Below are 17126 nucleotides of genomic sequence, written 5' to 3'. Positions count from 1 at the left end.
CCAATCCCAACATTAACTCGTTTGAAACATGTGATCTGCACTCAAATGAATTCATACTCTTCATTTATAAAAGTACAATTAAAAATTTACAAAACAAATTTTTATTCTTCCATTTAAAATATGATTGGGGCGCCTGGCTGGCTCAGTCAGAAGAGTGTGCAACCCTTGATCTCAGGGTTGTGAGTTCGAGCATTGCATTGGGTGTACATTACTTAAAAATTTTTTTTAAATCTTTAAAATATGATTTAAAAAATAAAAATAAATTAAATAAATAAATAAAATATGATTAAGTACATCTTATAATTAAATGCATACCAGGTCAAGAGGGTTAGTCATTGATTTTTATTTTCTTCTTTGGTGCTTATAGCTAATACATTTTGAATCTCAGGACTGAAGCCTGAGAAGGGAAGTGGTGGTATAGGTGTGCAGAAACGTGTATCTAGGTTACACAAACCTACTTCCTTCTGGTTACACAATTATATTTCCGTACTTAAAGATTTGTAAATACTATTTGATCTCTCTTTTTTTTTTTTTTCATAAAAGTCGTTTGTCCTATAGGTATCAGTAGCTTTTCTATGATGGTTTCTTAAAAATGGTGTTGTATGAGAACATTTAACAAAAGCATAAATAAATATTAGCATTAATTTGGGAATAATTCACAAATAAGGTTTTCAGGTCTTGAGGTGAACAATTCTTTCTTTTCTTAATTAAAATTGGTTTTCTTGATTTTACATAATTTTTATATTAGAGAAAATTTGATTGTTTGAAAGTAAAAAGAAATTGCTAGAGTATCTCTAAAGCATACATAGATTAACAAACACATGATTAATGCCTTTTATTTTAGAATTTTTATTCCCAGATAGCTTAGAATGTTTTGGAAAAAGCAAGCCATTTCTACATAAATTATCATATTATTTGATTGTACTAGAGGAAACAAGAATAATTTTAAATAATATTTTTTATCAATAAATAATTCATTTCTGTAATGGGTTAGTTTCAGGAACACATAGATTATATTCTTTCAATGAGATTTATTGTGGGACACATATTCATGTATGTTATAATTATTTCTGACACAAGATTACACAAATGAGTTGTTTATGAATAATTTACTATTATCTTTATAATATTAAAGCTTGAATTTGTTGATGTTCTGCACGTGAACCAAACAAATGAAAGTTACTAATAAGTGTTTGTATTTGACATCTGTATACTGTACTTTTTAGCATATCTCAAGTGTTTTAGTCTCTGTTTAATAGATCTCATTAAAAAAACAGATATCAGCCCCAAGACAGTTTGTCAAGACTAATACGAGTCCCCGTGGATTGGATCGACAATTTGTGTGAGGCTTCATATGATAGTCTTTTCATAGTCTTATTTGATCCTTAACAATTGGACATTAGTCACTGATTTATTTTATAATAACTCAGATGAGTTGAATATTATTGTATTGTGTTGGACATTTTAGTGGATTTTCTTTTTACAAATTTTACTCAGAGCACACATTGGATGTAAATGATGTATCTAGCCTGCTAGGGGAGTACTAACAATTGATTGGTTAGGTTTGAGAGCAGCATGGGAAGAATGTTACTATCCCCTAGCTGCAAACCGTATTTAACTCCAGTCTTAATGAGGACTGTCTGACCTAAAGGCTTTGAAAAATCACAAATGCTTAGCATCCCACTATCATGTTTTTATTTTTCTGTGACTAAAAATGTGGATATAAGTATTTTATATGGAGTATTTTTTTAAATCTTTACATACAAAAAGAGATTTAAAGAATTTTTAATGTTTCATGATTTATGTTTTTGAATTTCAAAAACACAAGTTATAAGATGTAATCTCAGGGTATTCCATTTTGAATTATTTGTAGTCTTTCCCTCAGTAATTTCCTCCTGCTTGTCTTTACGTCTTACCTCAAGTCTTTACTAAGTACATTTATTTATTATTACATACTTTTGGCTAGGCAGTTGTCATTCACTGCTGCCAAAGAGATGTTGAAGTCCTGAACTGGCTTTGTACTGAGATGATTTTAAACCTTTTTGAAACTCTTATACCCATAGCAGTTGTTCTTTTGGATCCCTTTTTAAAACTTCGATAAATTGCTAGAAAAGCTTGAAGACCACTAATGAGATTTTCAGTTCAGTTTTTAAAAATTATTTAAAGTCTATCCATGAACTTCTGGAAAAGATTTTGCCAATAATTCCATGAATTACTAGGCAACCCCTTAAGGCTTGACCAATATGACAGTGTAAAGGGAGAGGTGGACCATGACACTGTGGTCATCTCTGCATATGTGAGGTGTGTTGGGGGCATACAGTGTCTTTCATTTCAGCATTTTTGCTTAACATTCTGATGTAGTATCAAGATATAAAGGTTTAAGCATCTAAATGTTACCAAGTTCACCATTTTGAATGTGTATAAAGAAGTAATCGACATTAAGAAAACTCACAATTCTTTGTTTGATGACACATAAAATAAAATTGCCCTGGTTTTTAGAGCTTTAATATTGAGAAAACTCACTTGTACTTTATCATTTGCTGAGCCTTCTGGAATTTTATAGTCTCAAATCACAACATCACGGACACTCAGGAGACTCCTGACTGTTTTATCTTATTAAACAATTTTGAAATCATTAATTTTTAATTAGCTTGGATGCAGGGTTTTTTTATTGTTTCAATAGTGTGTGTATATGAAATAAACGTTTTTTATTTAAACTACTGGCGAGTGTATTATTTACATAAATAAGTGTAGGTTCTTTCTAAGTGTCCATACTGTGAGTTTGCTTCATATAGTCACACTTTTTTTGTAGACTTGGAGATATTACATGTTAATCTATTATAGTAGGGCTTTTCAGCAGTTTATTAACTCAGATTTCGAACAGCTAAAAAGGATGTAAGCTCAAAGACATGTGTAGGTCCTTCCCTGATTGAAAGTTCTAATTAAGTGAATTGGAGAAAATTAACTGAAATTAGCTGTCAGAAAGTCACATTTAAGTGAGTGATGAGCTAGTCTGGCAGTAAACATTTAAATGATATAAATTGCCATTTAAGTGTATGGTTTAATGTTTGTCATGCATTAATGTGACATGAGACTGCAGTGACAATCAAGCAGCTTGCTCTAATTTGAACATATTTAGGGCTTTTGTGTGGAGTGCACTGCACACAAATTAAGACAATTGCTGTTTTTATGTGTCATTTTAAACATGGCCCCCATTCCCCCGTCCCTACCCAAGGCCCAAGTTAATGAAACAAACGTATCATTTTTGTGTGCAACTTCCATTAATAATTCCTGAATTTTCAGATTAATTTTAAATCCAAGTACTTAAAATAGGAAGTTAAAGTTATTAAAAGCCCTTCTCTTTCTATTTCAAATAACATGCAGCAGTTCACTTATCTATTTACTAAGTTTATAAATATCATGAGTTTTATAAGAGATGTCTAAAACAACTTTCACAGTTGAAGCTAGCTAAGTATTTTTTTTTTAATGATTTTTTATTATGTTAGTCACCATACAGTACATCCCCGGTTTCCGATGTAAGGCTCGATGATTCATTATTTGTGTATAACACCCAGTGCACCGTGCAATACGTGCCCTCCTTACTACCCATCACCGGTCTATCCCATTCCCCCACCCCCCTCTCCTCTGAGGTCCTCAGTTTGTTTCTCCTAGTCCACAGTCTCTCATGTTTCATTCCCCCTTCTGATTACCCCCCCCTTTCTTTATCCCTTTCTTCCCCTACCAATCATCCTAGTTCTTATGTTCCATAGATGAGAGAAATCATATGATAGTTGTCTTTCTCTGCTTGACTTATTTCACTTAGCATTATCTCCTCCAGTGCCGTCCATGTTGTAGCAAATGTTGAGAACTCGTTCTTTCTGATAGCTGAGTAATATTCCATTGTATATATGGACCACAACTTCTTAATCCAGTCATCTGTTGAAGGGCATCTCTGCTCCTTCCACGATTTAGCTATTGTGGACATTGGTGCTATGAACATTGGGGTGCATATGGCCCTTCTCTTCACTACGTCTGTATCTTTGGGGTAAACACCCAGTAGTGCAATGGCTGGATCATAGAGTTAGCTAAGTATTTTTATTTCATTTCAGGTATACATTGGGATATGAGAATTGCCTAGAGTTTTATTTACAGTATTTTTTTTGCATTATATATGGTATGTGGTATATTGTGATGTCCTCTTAAATATTAAAGGAAATATATTATTTGAATTCAGTTGTAAATATTTTTAATTTGTAGGCACTAATTTATAACTTTATTAAATTCAGCAAACAGTTATTGGTACTTACTATGTTTTAGGTACAGTGCTGGTAACTGGGAAGGTAATGATGAATTGGAAGTAGATCTTGTACTCAGCATTTCCACTGAATACTTAATTATGTTCATTCATTATTTATTGGACACAAATAGCATCAAATTTTTGATCTGGCTTGATATTAATATCTAGAATAATAATTCAGGAATTATAATTCAGTAATTATAAGTATCCCTCCAAAGATAAAATTTGTTCACATAAAAACTCAGTTGAAATAGCTAAATAATTTGGTTATAGTTGTTGCAGTAGACAACACAATGTTTATATCTAGAAAAATCATAAACATTTCAGGTGAATAGTAAATGTGTAATGTTTTCACATATGCTGTCCCAAAGTAACCTTTACATTGCATCACCTCCTTTCTTTGAAGCATAAATTGGATACGTGTCAGTCCTGGCCCTCATAGTGCTTACCGTATAGTAGAATAATACTGAATGTAAGCAGTCTAATACAGTTCAGCATGAGAAGTGCCAGAAAGTTTCTAATTATAAACAAAGGAGAACAGAATCTGGTGGGAAATAGGACATCAGAATAAATCTGTTAACAGAATCTGGTGGGAAATAGGACATCAGAATAAATCTGCTCACAGTAAATTTAGTGTAAAACTTTACTGCTTGTTCTAAATTTCTCTATATTTTAAAAGGTGAATTCAGCATAATAATATGATCTGTGCCATTTTTTTCAGGCCCTGGAGAGTGAATTTGTTTCCTGCCAGCTTCACCAATGGATTGATCTCATTTTTGGCTATAAACAGCTAGGACCAGAGGCTGTTCGATCCCTCAATGTGTTCTATTACCTGACCTATGAAGGAGCTGTCAATCTGAATTCAATAGCTGATCCTATATTGAGAGAGGTAAGTTTCTGACTGGATCTCTCAGGTATCTTTAGACCAGAAGGTATTGGATATCATCTTCGCCATGCTTTCTTTTTCTTTCTGATGAAACTAAAAACTAGATGAGTGGAGTGACTTGAGCAGAACAGCCTTCCAGTTAGTGACCTAGCTGGGACTTGAATTCATGACTTCCCTCCAACAAAATGTTTGAGTCAATATAAAATGAGAGCTGCTTCAGTTTGAACCTATTCAGGGATCACTGAATATATATATATATATATATATATTTGTATATTTATAATTTTTATAACTTTGAAGGCTACTCACTAATTTAAAGTATTAGGAAAATAGTAATTATTAAAGAGATAAGATTGTAAGTATAAATTTATTTAAATGTGATAAAACTCATATTTATATATAATATGTAAGTCTATGTGTAACCATATAGAAGTTAATAGGAGGAAGGAAATCTAAACCTTTCCTACATCATCAAACTTGGTCTTAGAAGTTATTGAGACTTATTTTATCTTTGTCATTTATTTTCTTAAGTAAAACACTCAAAACATGGTTTTGATAAATACAATATTCACCAAAAAGTCTGAATATAGCCTTGATAATTTTTTCGTATTTTTAGCCTAATTATGCATCCTCCTAATGCTAATATACATCATGTCCAAAGATTGTAGGATTAAATGGATCACCTTAAGTATCTCTACAATTTTAGAACAAGTGTATTTAAGAAACCAAGACTGATTCATAGGGAATGTTTTATATCACTTTAAAGGGAACATTATTTGTGATGAGTAAGATTTGCCATTTTTCACCAATTATGTGATGCATTCCTTTTTAATTCTGTTTATGGCCTGGTAATATTGACAGTATATAAGTACATATTTAAATATATTTGCCTGTGTATATTATTGTCTGGTTTATGTGCAAACAGAAGCACCATGTATTAGATGTATATTTGTCTTAAATTGCACAGGTTTTAAATTGTTATTTTTCAGTTTAATTTAGAGCTGGATCAGATGAACTAGTAAAGACTTTTCTGATTCTTCAGTTCTTTGAAAATGTTCCATACAGAGCCATTTTATTTTATTAGAACAACAGCTGATTGTATGACACAATATACATATTTCCATACATGAAACTGAGGTTGGAGCAAAGATACAGATGATGTTACAAAACAGTATATAATTTCATTGTTAGAATAGAATAGCATAAGCCAGTTTCCTTTCTTAAAGTTTTAAAAATATTTGAACAGTGTTACTTTGTTTTATAGATGTCCATAATTCTTCACCAAATACACCACCTATTTTTGTTTTTTCGTGTTCCCTTATTGTAATTATTCATATACCTACATAGCTGCTTTATGACTGAAGTCACAGTACAGATTTGATTTTAGAATCTCCTGTTTTACTTAATATACTAGCATATTATTTTATATTGCTATGTAATATGTAATTTTAATTTTGAAATTCTATAATACTCTGTAGAGTTGCTATGAAGATATACTTAACACTTTCTTCTAATGTGGGATCCTATTTTTTTAGACTGTTGGTATGTCCAAGATGATAACTATACCTTCCTTGTCATTAAAGTTTATACTACACTTGCATGGTAAAGGATGACTCTCAGCCTTTACCCTTGTGATACTGCTAGTTAAAAAGAGAAACATTTCATTAGCAGGTTGTTTACAGAATGTAATCGGTTCTTTTGTTTTAGGAGGTTTGGTTTTTTTTTTTTTCCTTTTATCTATTTCACCCATTCCTCATACCCACCTCCCCTCTGGCAACTACCAGTTTGTTCTCTGTATTTAAGAGTCTGTTTTTTTGGTTGTCTCTTTTTTCCTTTGTTTAATTTTTTTAAATTCCACATATGAGTGAAATCATGTGATATTTGTGTTTCTCTGATTTATTTCACTTAGCATTATACCCTCTAAGTCCATCTATGTTGTTGCAAATGGCAAGATCTCATTTTTTATGGCTAAGTAATATTCCATTGTATATATATACCACATCTTTTTTATCCTTTCATCTACAGATGGATGCTTGGGTTGCTTTGACACCTTGGTTATTGTACATAATGCTGCAGTAAATATAGGAGTGCCTATATCTTTTTGAATTCATGTTTTCCTTGTTTTGGGGTAAATACTTAGTAGTGGAATTACTGGATCATATGGTAATTCTATTTTTAATTTCTTGAGGAACCTCTGGACTGTTTTCCACAGTGGCTGCACCAATTTGCACTCCCACCAACAGTGTACAAGGGTTGTTTTTTTCTCTGCATCCTTGCCAACACTTGTTATTGCTTGTCTTTTTTATTTTAGCCCTTTGGTGTGAAGTAATATCTCATTGTGGTTTTGATTTGCATTTCCCTGATAATGAGTGATGCTGACATCTTTTCATGTGTCTGTTGGCCATCCAGAAGACATTTGGAAAACTGTCTATTCAGATCCTCTGCCTATTTTTCTAAATTGGATTATTTGGTGTTTTGGTGTTGAGTTGTGTAAGTTCTTTATATACTTTGGATATCAACTTTTTTGTATATATCGTTTGCAAATATCTTCTCCCATTTGGTAGGTTGCATTTTCATTTTGTTGATGGTTTCCTTTGCTGTGCAAAAGCTTTTTATTTTGGTGTAGTCTACATTGTTGAATTTTGCTTTTTTTCCCTTGCCTGAGAGGACATATGTGGAAAAATGTTCCTGTGCTGATGTCAGAGAAATTACTGCCTATGCTTTCTTCTAGGAGTTTTATGGTTTCAGGTCTCACATTTAGGTCTTAATTCATTTTGGGTTTATTTTTGTGATTGGTATAACAAACCATACACGGTTTCATTCTTTTGCATGTAGCTGTACAGTTTTCCCAGCACCATTTATTGAAGAGACTGTCTTTTTCCCATTGTATATTCTTGTCTCCTTTGTCATAGATTAATTGACCATAGATGCATGGGTTTATTCTGGGCTCGCTCTTCTGTTCCATAGATCTATGTGTCTTTTTGTGCCAGTACCATACTGTTTTGATTACTACAGCTTTGTAGCATATCTTGAAATCTGGGATTGTGATACCTCTAGCTTTTCTCTTCTTTCTCAAGGTTGCTTTGGCTCTTTGGGGTCTTTTGTGGTTCCATACAAATTACAAATCAGTTAAGAAAGAAATTGAAGATGACAGAAACAAGTGGAAAGATATCCTATGTTCATGGGTTAGGTGAACCAATGTGGTTAAAATGTCCATCTATCCAAAGCAATCTACAGATTTAATGCAACCCCTGTCAAAATATGAACAACAGTTTTCATAGAACTGGAACAAATAATACTCAATTTTGGCTCTTTGTTATTCTGGACTGACCACCTCTCTTCCTCACACACACCAATGATTTACCAAAGAGGTTTACCATATAGTATTTATAGTATAATGTAAAAGAGCACTATCCAATAAAAATCACTTGTGAGTGATGGAAATGGTCATTATATCTACACTGTCCAATATAGTAGCCACTACTCACATGTTGCTGTTGTGCATTTGAAATGTGACGAGTATGAGTGAAAAACTGAATATTTAATTTTAGTAATCCAAACTTAAATAGCCCATATGGCTAGTAGCTACCATATTGGACAGTGTAGATATAATGACCACTGGTTGTCCTATATCTTTGGTGACCATATCTTCTGAATCCAGATTCTAGGCATGGGTCAGACAGTAGGACAGTAAATGTTTGAAATTAACTTGGTAGAATATTTCAGTTTGGTTTTAGTCCATTTAGATATTAGATACATAATTGAAATATATGTATACATTAAATTATATTTTTCTTTCACTTTAACACATTAGGACTTCAAATAATGTTTTGTGGTAAAAATATAGCATAAAATTTACCATTTTAACCATTTTTTAGTGTAATTCAGTGGTATCAAGCACATTGTTGTGCAACCATTACTACCATCCATCTCCAGAAGTTTTCCATCATCCCAAACTGAAACTCGGTATTCGTTGAAACAGTAACTCCTGACTCACCCCCCCCCCACCAGCCATTAGTCCTTGACTACCACCATTCTACTTTCTGTCTCTAGGAATTTGACTACTGTAGGCATCTCAAAGAAGTGGAATCATGCAATATTTATCCTTTTGTGTCTGGCCTGTTTTACTTAGCATAGTATCTCCAACATTCATCTATGTTGCAGCATGTGTCAGAATTTACTTCCTTTTAAGGATGAATAATATGCCATTGTTTGTGTATACCAAATTTTGTTTATCCATTCTTCTGTTCATGGACATTTTGAGTTGTTTTCACCTTTTGGCTATTGTGAATAGTGCTTCTATAAACATTGGTGTATAAGTGTCTGTTTAAATCTCTGCTTTCAGTTCTTTTGTATATATACCCAAAAGTAGAATTGCTAGATTATATGATAGTTCTATGTTTAGCTTTTTGTGGAGCCACCATACCAAATAAGTTTTTAGTATTTATTTTTCAAGATCAGCATTTGCTAAAGATTATTTAAAACCTTTGCTTTAAGTTTCCTTTGCTTCCTTCTCTTTTCCATAGCCCCAAGTAGTTAGTTAATTATTAGCAAATTAAATTTTAACCAGAGAGTTTTCCACTCATCACACACAAATTTATTTTTTTATTATACAAAAATATATATTAGATTCAGCATTCATTTAAATAACATGGCCTATTATATTCTAAGTATGGTAGGTACTCAGTATCCTTGAAAGATAAATATAGTAGTTACCCCCTTATCCACACGGGATATGTTTCAAGACTCCCAGTGGATGCCTGAAATTGTGGATAGTACCAAACCTATATATACTATGTTTTGTCCTGTACATACATACCTATAATAATTTTTATTTTATAAATTAGACACAGTAACAACAATAACTAAAAGTAAAATAGAACGTCTATAACAGTATACTGTAATAAAAGGTTGATGAATGTGGTTTCTCTCTTTTTCTCTCTCAAAATATCTTATTGTACTGTATTCACCCTTCTTGTGATGATGTGAGATGATAAAATGCCTACACGATGTGATAAAATGAGGTGAATGACATAGACACTGTGACATAGTGTTAGGCTAGTATTGACCTTATGATGTGGCAGAAGGAGGGTCATCTGCTTCCAGACCATGGTTGATAACAGGTAACTAAATCCATTGAAAGTGAAACTGCAGATAAAGGGGAACTACTATATATTACTTCATTACTTAGCACTATTCATATAAATACACATGATTAATTCTCAAAGTTTTTTGGATGTTATTAAAACAAATGTGATTTTTTATTATAGCCATTCCATATCATAGTGCTAAGTCTTAACGATATAATGCAGTGTGTACAGTAGAATAAACAAACAAGCAAATAAATAAATAGATAGATATGAATTTAATTGCTGACCGTAATGCCCGCTAGTTGTGTGACTTGGATTTTCCTGAGGCTCTGTTTCCTCATATATAGAATTGGTATGACTATAACTACCCCACATATTAGGTGGGGGTGTAATACATGTAAAGTGGCTGCCTGGCATGGTACCTGTCCCATCATAAGTATCCATTAAATGTTAGTTCCTTTCCTTATGTTGTTCTCTGTTAAACCCCTGGGTTAAGAAACACAGTCATAAAAAGAATATGAATTACTGATTTCATCACAGAAGGAACATAAACTGCTAACATTAGATAGGTTATCAGAGACTATTTCCTAGAGGACACATGCAGAGTTCATTGTAAAGTGAGGCAAGGAGAGAAAACAAGAATAGGTCATTAATTATTCATTTTTTAAAAGATTTTATTTATTTATTTATTTATTTATTTATTTGGGGTGAGGGGGGCATGAGCTGTGGGGAGGGGCAAAGGGAGAGAGAGGCAGACTCCCTCCTGAGCAGGAATTCCAACGTGTAGAACTTGATCCTGGGACTCCGGGATCATGACCCAAGCCAAAGGCAGATGCTTAACCAATTGAGCCACCCTAGTGCCCCAATTTATTCATTTTTTTAAACAACATTTTACTACACCCAAATTATATAATAAGGTTAAGAAGTTGAAAGTCAAGTGTCTGCCCTCATCAGCTTGAGTTCATTGTCTAGCGTGGAAATATGGATAAGTAAACAATTGTAGTAAACTGTGATTAAATTCAGTATAGAGGTAAGTACACTGTATGTATGCACAAGCATACACAATAGGCAGTAACCCCAGACTGCCAGAATCCAGTCATGTTTTCGAAAGTGAGAGGCTGTAGATTGAAGGACAGATGAGAACATTGGATAGAGGGTATCTACACATAAGAAAGTGTATACGCTTTCTGCACATAAGTGAGAGAGATGATAACAGGAGACTGTGATATATGTACAATGAACCAGAGGTGGCAAGGTGAGAGAGAAAGAGAGGAGCAATACCATAAAGGGCCTTTAATGCTATAAAAAGTAATTATAACTGCATTGGCGTAAGGCTGTGGATTATAGGTTGAAGGTTAGCGACATAACTACATGTGTGTCTTAGGACCTTTCTGAAAGAAGATTGAAAAGATAAGAACTGAAAAGTACCCACTGAATTATTCTAAGAGTTGCTGTGTGATCTTACAGAAAATAGCTTAGAAGGTAGAGGACTGCGCAGTGGGTGGGACGTGAGCAAGTGAACACAGTGAGAAAAGGAAATAATTGAAGGGAGAATAATCATTTTATTGAGATATAGCTCACATATACAATTCACCCTTTTAAGTATACAGTACAGTAGTTCTTAGTATACTTACAGTTTTACAAGCACCACCACAATCTAATTTTAGAATATTTTTGTTACGACAAAAAGAAACCCATACCCCAGTAGCAGTCATTTTTTTTCTTTTTTAATGGGTAGATAATTGACCATGTTTCTGTGTTAATTGAAAGATCCAAAAAGAGAGAAGCATATCAAACATACATGAAATAAAGTAGTTAATAGACTACCACGCTCTGTGAGGAACAAGAAAGGAATGAAATCCAGGACACAGATAGAGATAGGCACTGGACAGCATGGAACAATACTTCCTTGTCTGAGATCAGAGAGTAGAAGGTTACCCTGAGGACTGCTTTAAGTAAATATGCATGAAGGAGGGGGAAAGGCAACAAGATTACAATGCTTTGTACCAAAGGTGAGATAGTATTTATGGAAATACCTAACATAATGATGGCTGCTTCATAGATGCTCAATAGTAAATGATTACTTTCTTTCCATTGTTTTTCTCTGTTTTCAACAGCAGTAGAGTAGGTGTACAAAAAAGTTGACTGGAGAAGGGGTGTGTGTGTGTGTGTGTGTGTGTGTGTAAATATATGTGGAGACGGAGATGGGGTTTTACCATGACAGCATGGTGGACTATATAAAGAAGGATTGAAAGTGGAAGGGTGATTGATGACATTGTTAAAGGGGTGCTGTTAACTGGTAGATCTAGGCTGGTTTGGATAGATAAAGAAGGGGCTGATAAATTGGGAGAATTTATCCTTTCCTTCATTTATTCAACAAATAATCATTTTGTTCAAAGTACTAAAAATACAGAGATGTGCAAGAAAATCAAAGTCCCTCTCCTCAAGGAACTCACATTCTAATGGGGTGCATAGAAAATAAGCAGTAAAGATTAATGAAGAAAATAAGACTAGTAAGGGGATACAAAGTGACTTGGAATAGGGCACTATTTCAGAGATGTTGCTCACTGACTGCCTCTCTCTTTATAAACACCACTTCATTCCTACTTTGAGATTGGAGTAAAGTATACAAGGTGACCCAGGAAGGCAGCTCCTGCTGCTCTAACCTTGGCCCGCCATTTGTCTATAACCCCCAGACCTGGGCATCCTCTAAGTCAAGTCTTGTCACAGCCTCCTGCTAGTTGTAAAGCTCCCACTATTGCCCTCTTCCTGTTTGCTCCCCACCCCATCTCCATGCTACACCATCTTTTCTCCAGAATCTTGTTCCTCTAAGATGCTTTAACATCTCTAATATTAGTAAATTTGTGCTGACACTTGACTTATATTAGAACATTATCTCTGCAAGATCATAGTAATGGGACCACGATAGATTTGTGCTTCTCTAGTATTAAAAGCAAGCTAGATTTATTTCTGTCAGTAACTATGGTTTTACTTGTTTCTGTTCACTACTATATATTTAGTTTAACTTGGAACACTTAGATATTCACACAGAGGCAAGTTGTTTATGCACAAGTCATGTATTTACTTACTACTTGGGAAAAGCTTCATTCCTCTTGAGAAAGTTTCATTCTAGAGTGAATGGTTAATACATATGGCATAGTAAGTGATCATAAAAATAATCTCTCTATAAAAAAGGCACTAAACGATAGAAATAATAACCATAAGAGGGGGAAGAGTAATCAGAGAAACAGCCTGCAGCACATTAAACTTTTATGTTGTTTTTAATTTTTAGAAAACAGCTGGGTTATCAATATACAACTATGTCTACATTTGCATATGTCACACACCAGAGAGAATTATTTTTCAGGCAAATATACTATTTTGTTTTCAAATATCTGTGACCTCCAACTAAAAGATATATTCTTACCTTTAGCTGTTTATTCTAACAGACCTCTTTGCTCTTTATTTCTGTCTCCTTGATACTTTTTCCTTTTTCTCTACCTTTGCTATTTTTCAGTCTGTTCTATTTTCCAGCATTACATGAATTCTTTTTTGTGCATTTTTTTTAAATTGAGGTATAACTGACATACAACATCATATTAGTTTCAGAAATATATCTTAATTGATATTTTTATATATTATGAAATGATCACTACAGTAAGTCTAGTTAGCATTTGTCACCATACAGAGTTATGGAATTTTTTTCCTGTGATGAGTACATATATTATTTTGTGGACAAGGTACACATAAATAAAAGTGATTATTTTCTTATTGCTAATTCTGCTGAATTTGGTTTGACTTACTCCTCTTCCTTTATACGACCTTATCAAACCTTTCTAACACCATTTCAAAAAAACTAAAATCAAGGAAAGAAGAAATTTAAAAAGAGAGAGAAATTAGGATACTTGAATTCAGGGTGAGATATGAGTAAGAATAAATATTTATATTTTTATTAAGGAAAAAAACCCTTCTAAAATCCAAATTCCCAAAATAAATACATGATGAGTTGAATATTAATTATACAAATAATTTTTCTTTTCCTAAAAAAATGTAACATAAGTATTTTCCTTAGATATTTTCTTTAAATATATTTAGCATGTAATTTTATTTATAAACATGGTTTCTAGAACAATTTGATAGTCTTATCCAGAATTCAGCTATCAGTTTTACTATAAATGGTATTTGCTATATCCAAAAGTTGAGAAATCTGTTATCTAACTGTTAGTGTAAAACATTTCATTGATCAAGTTTTAGTAGGTCAGAAGTAAGTTTTAAAAATTGTATGTACAGTAATGTGCTCTGACTGAGTTTTATACGCTATATATAGGAGCACAAAGGAGGAAGAGCCAACCCAGATTAGGGGAGTAATAACTGCCTCAACATAATCCTTAAGAAATGAGTTAAGTAGAGCAACAGAACAGGTAGGAGAATTCAAAGCAGAGAACTGCATGTGGGAAGGAGTATAATATGGCTCTATGACTGGAAAAAACTATGTGGTAGGTGGGGAGGGTATAGGAAGTTGGTAATGAATAGCAGCTAAGTTTATGGTATCTCTACAACATATTTGGAAACCATTTCTGTCTATCATTAAGTCTAAGGCACCATCATCATCTCTCCCCTGGCTAGTATTAGTAGACCTGGTCACCCTTTTCTGCCTACGGTCTATTTTCTACAGAGCTGCCAAAACGTTATTTTAAAAATGTAAATCAGATCAAGTCAGTCCTCTACTTAAACTTTCCTATTACACATTAACCATAGAACAAAGTCCAGTTTGATCCACATGGTCTGGCCCTTGCCTACCTCTCTGATCTCTGGCCATGCTATGCTGTTCTCTTCCTCATTCGTGTGTCCTGCCATATTGACCTTCTTTCTGTTCCTGAGCATGTGACGGTTGTCACTGACAGCGCCTTTTTATGATGGTCGTTTTCTCTGATTATTCAGATTTCCTCATGCTGGCTCCGTGTCATTTATTCCTCAACTTAAAGGTTATCGCTTCACTTAGGGCTTGCCTTCATACATGCAATCCAGTTATCTTTTTGTTATTAAATTTAACTTAATTTAAAGCTAAAGAATATGGTATAGATGATACAGATTATTTGAAATCTGTTGAGACTTGACTCACATTGGACATAGTCAAGTTTCATAAATCTTTTATGCATGTATTTGAAAAACAATGGGTATTCTACAGTTTTTAGGAGTAGAGGCCATTTTACAGTAAGACAGTAATGATAAGTGAGGAGGATAATTAGCGAATGTGATTTTAAATTATTAATATTAGTTATTCTGTGCTATATTTGACCTTAAACTAAGCAATTCCATACTGCTATTCTTTTTCAATTTTTGTGATCTCTTTTTATATGTTTTTAAATTTCTGCCCTTAAGCTATCAGTTCTTGCTTTTTGTACTGTGTCAAGTATATCTGTCTTCTGGGCATCCCTCCTCCTACTCTGTAATTCACTGTTTCTTAGATGCTATAGCCTGAGAAACCAGATTTGATAGGACTAAATTAAAGGAAAAGTAAGTAGGTTTTGATTACTTTACTCGATACATAAACATAAGCTATAGTAATCAAGACAACATGTTCTAGTGAAGGAACTGAAGTTCAGTGGAACAGAATAGAGCTTCCAGAAATAGACATATTATATATGAGCATGTATAATAAAGGTGGTATTTTAAATCACTGGGAAAAGGCTATCTTGTTCAATATGTGATGTTGGGACAGCTAGCTAATTGTTTAGAATACAAATTTACTTAGATTCCTGTTTCATATCTTAAAGTGAAAGAAATTACAAATGATGAATTACAATTATTTGGAATAAAGACTATGTTACAAATATAGAAGATGAAACTGCAGAACTTGGAAGATAATGTAGGTGAGTAGTTTTATAATCTTGAAATGGAGAAGGCCCATTTTATAAATCTAATATCAAAACCAAAATTATTAAGGAAATCGATGTATTTGACTACGTAAAAACCAAAGTTTGTATACATCCAAAAAATAATAATAAATAACAAAATTTAGGAACAGATATTTCACAAAAGGTGAAATATAAACCACAAATGAAAAGTAGTTCATCCTCACTAGTAATCAGTGAAATTCAATTTAAAATGCAACATTTTTGCTTGTTAGATTATTTAAGATTAAAACCAATGAAAATCCTAATGTTAGTTAGAAAACAGATATTGTGAATCTCCAGTTTTTTCTTCCACTCCTACTGGGAAAGGGGCCTGTTTTCACATTAAAATCTCAGAATAGTTTCTGACAATTAAAAAAAAAAAGAAAACAGCCATTGTCATATATTTGATGAGAATGAAAATCAATTTAATCTTTATAGCAATCTATATCAGTTTTTAAAATATTCATGTATTATTTACATAAAACTTTAACCAAAGCAGTAATTAAAAAAGTATGCAGAAAAATATGTTAAGTTGTATTGTTGTTGTTTATAATAGCAAAAGAAAAAAAACACACATAAATGTCTAACAATAGAGAACTGATTGAATAAATATTGGTATTTCCATACAGTGGAATGCTGTTAAATATCACCAAAATATTGCTATGGAAATATATTTTGCCATATTACAGGGAAAAACATGAACATAAAAAATACAAGTTTTGTATGTGTATGTAGGCGTAAGGACAAATCTGGAATTATAGTCCTCAGGATGTTTATATGGCGATCTAACCAAAGATGGTCATTATCTTTGGTTAGTGAGATCATGGAATTCTTTCATTTGCTACTTTCTGAATTCTGAAAATTGTTTCTCTTTAAAATCAAGGAGAAAAAGCCAACCGGCCTGTAACTCGTTTTCTCTTCTGAGGAGGAAAAGTCTCCTCTTGGAAATCTGAACA

At 33.1% G+C, this 17126-nt stretch overlaps 1 protein-coding gene across 4 annotated transcripts in view; it reads left to right on the top strand.

Moving 5' to 3' along the window:
• LRBA (LPS responsive beige-like anchor protein) overlaps positions 1 to 17126 on the top strand; it is a 791030-nt gene that overhangs the window by 707969 nt on the left and 65935 nt on the right. For all 4 annotated transcript variants that reach the window (XM_087866503.1, XM_045798851.2, XM_045798849.2 and 1 more), the window contains one exon: positions 5019 to 5186. In XM_087866503.1, coding sequence (XP_087722629.1) covers positions 5019 to 5186 — 168 coding nt within the window. The remainder of the gene's footprint in view (positions 1 to 5018; positions 5187 to 17126) is intronic.

This window comes from Ursus americanus, chromosome 13 (assembly GCF_024610735.1).
Source record: "Ursus americanus isolate L20-20 chromosome 13, mUrsAme1.1.p, whole genome shotgun sequence".
In the NCBI taxonomy this organism is placed as follows: domain Eukaryota; kingdom Metazoa; phylum Chordata; class Mammalia; order Carnivora; family Ursidae; genus Ursus; species Ursus americanus.
This window is presented reverse-complemented; position numbering and strand designations above follow the sequence as displayed.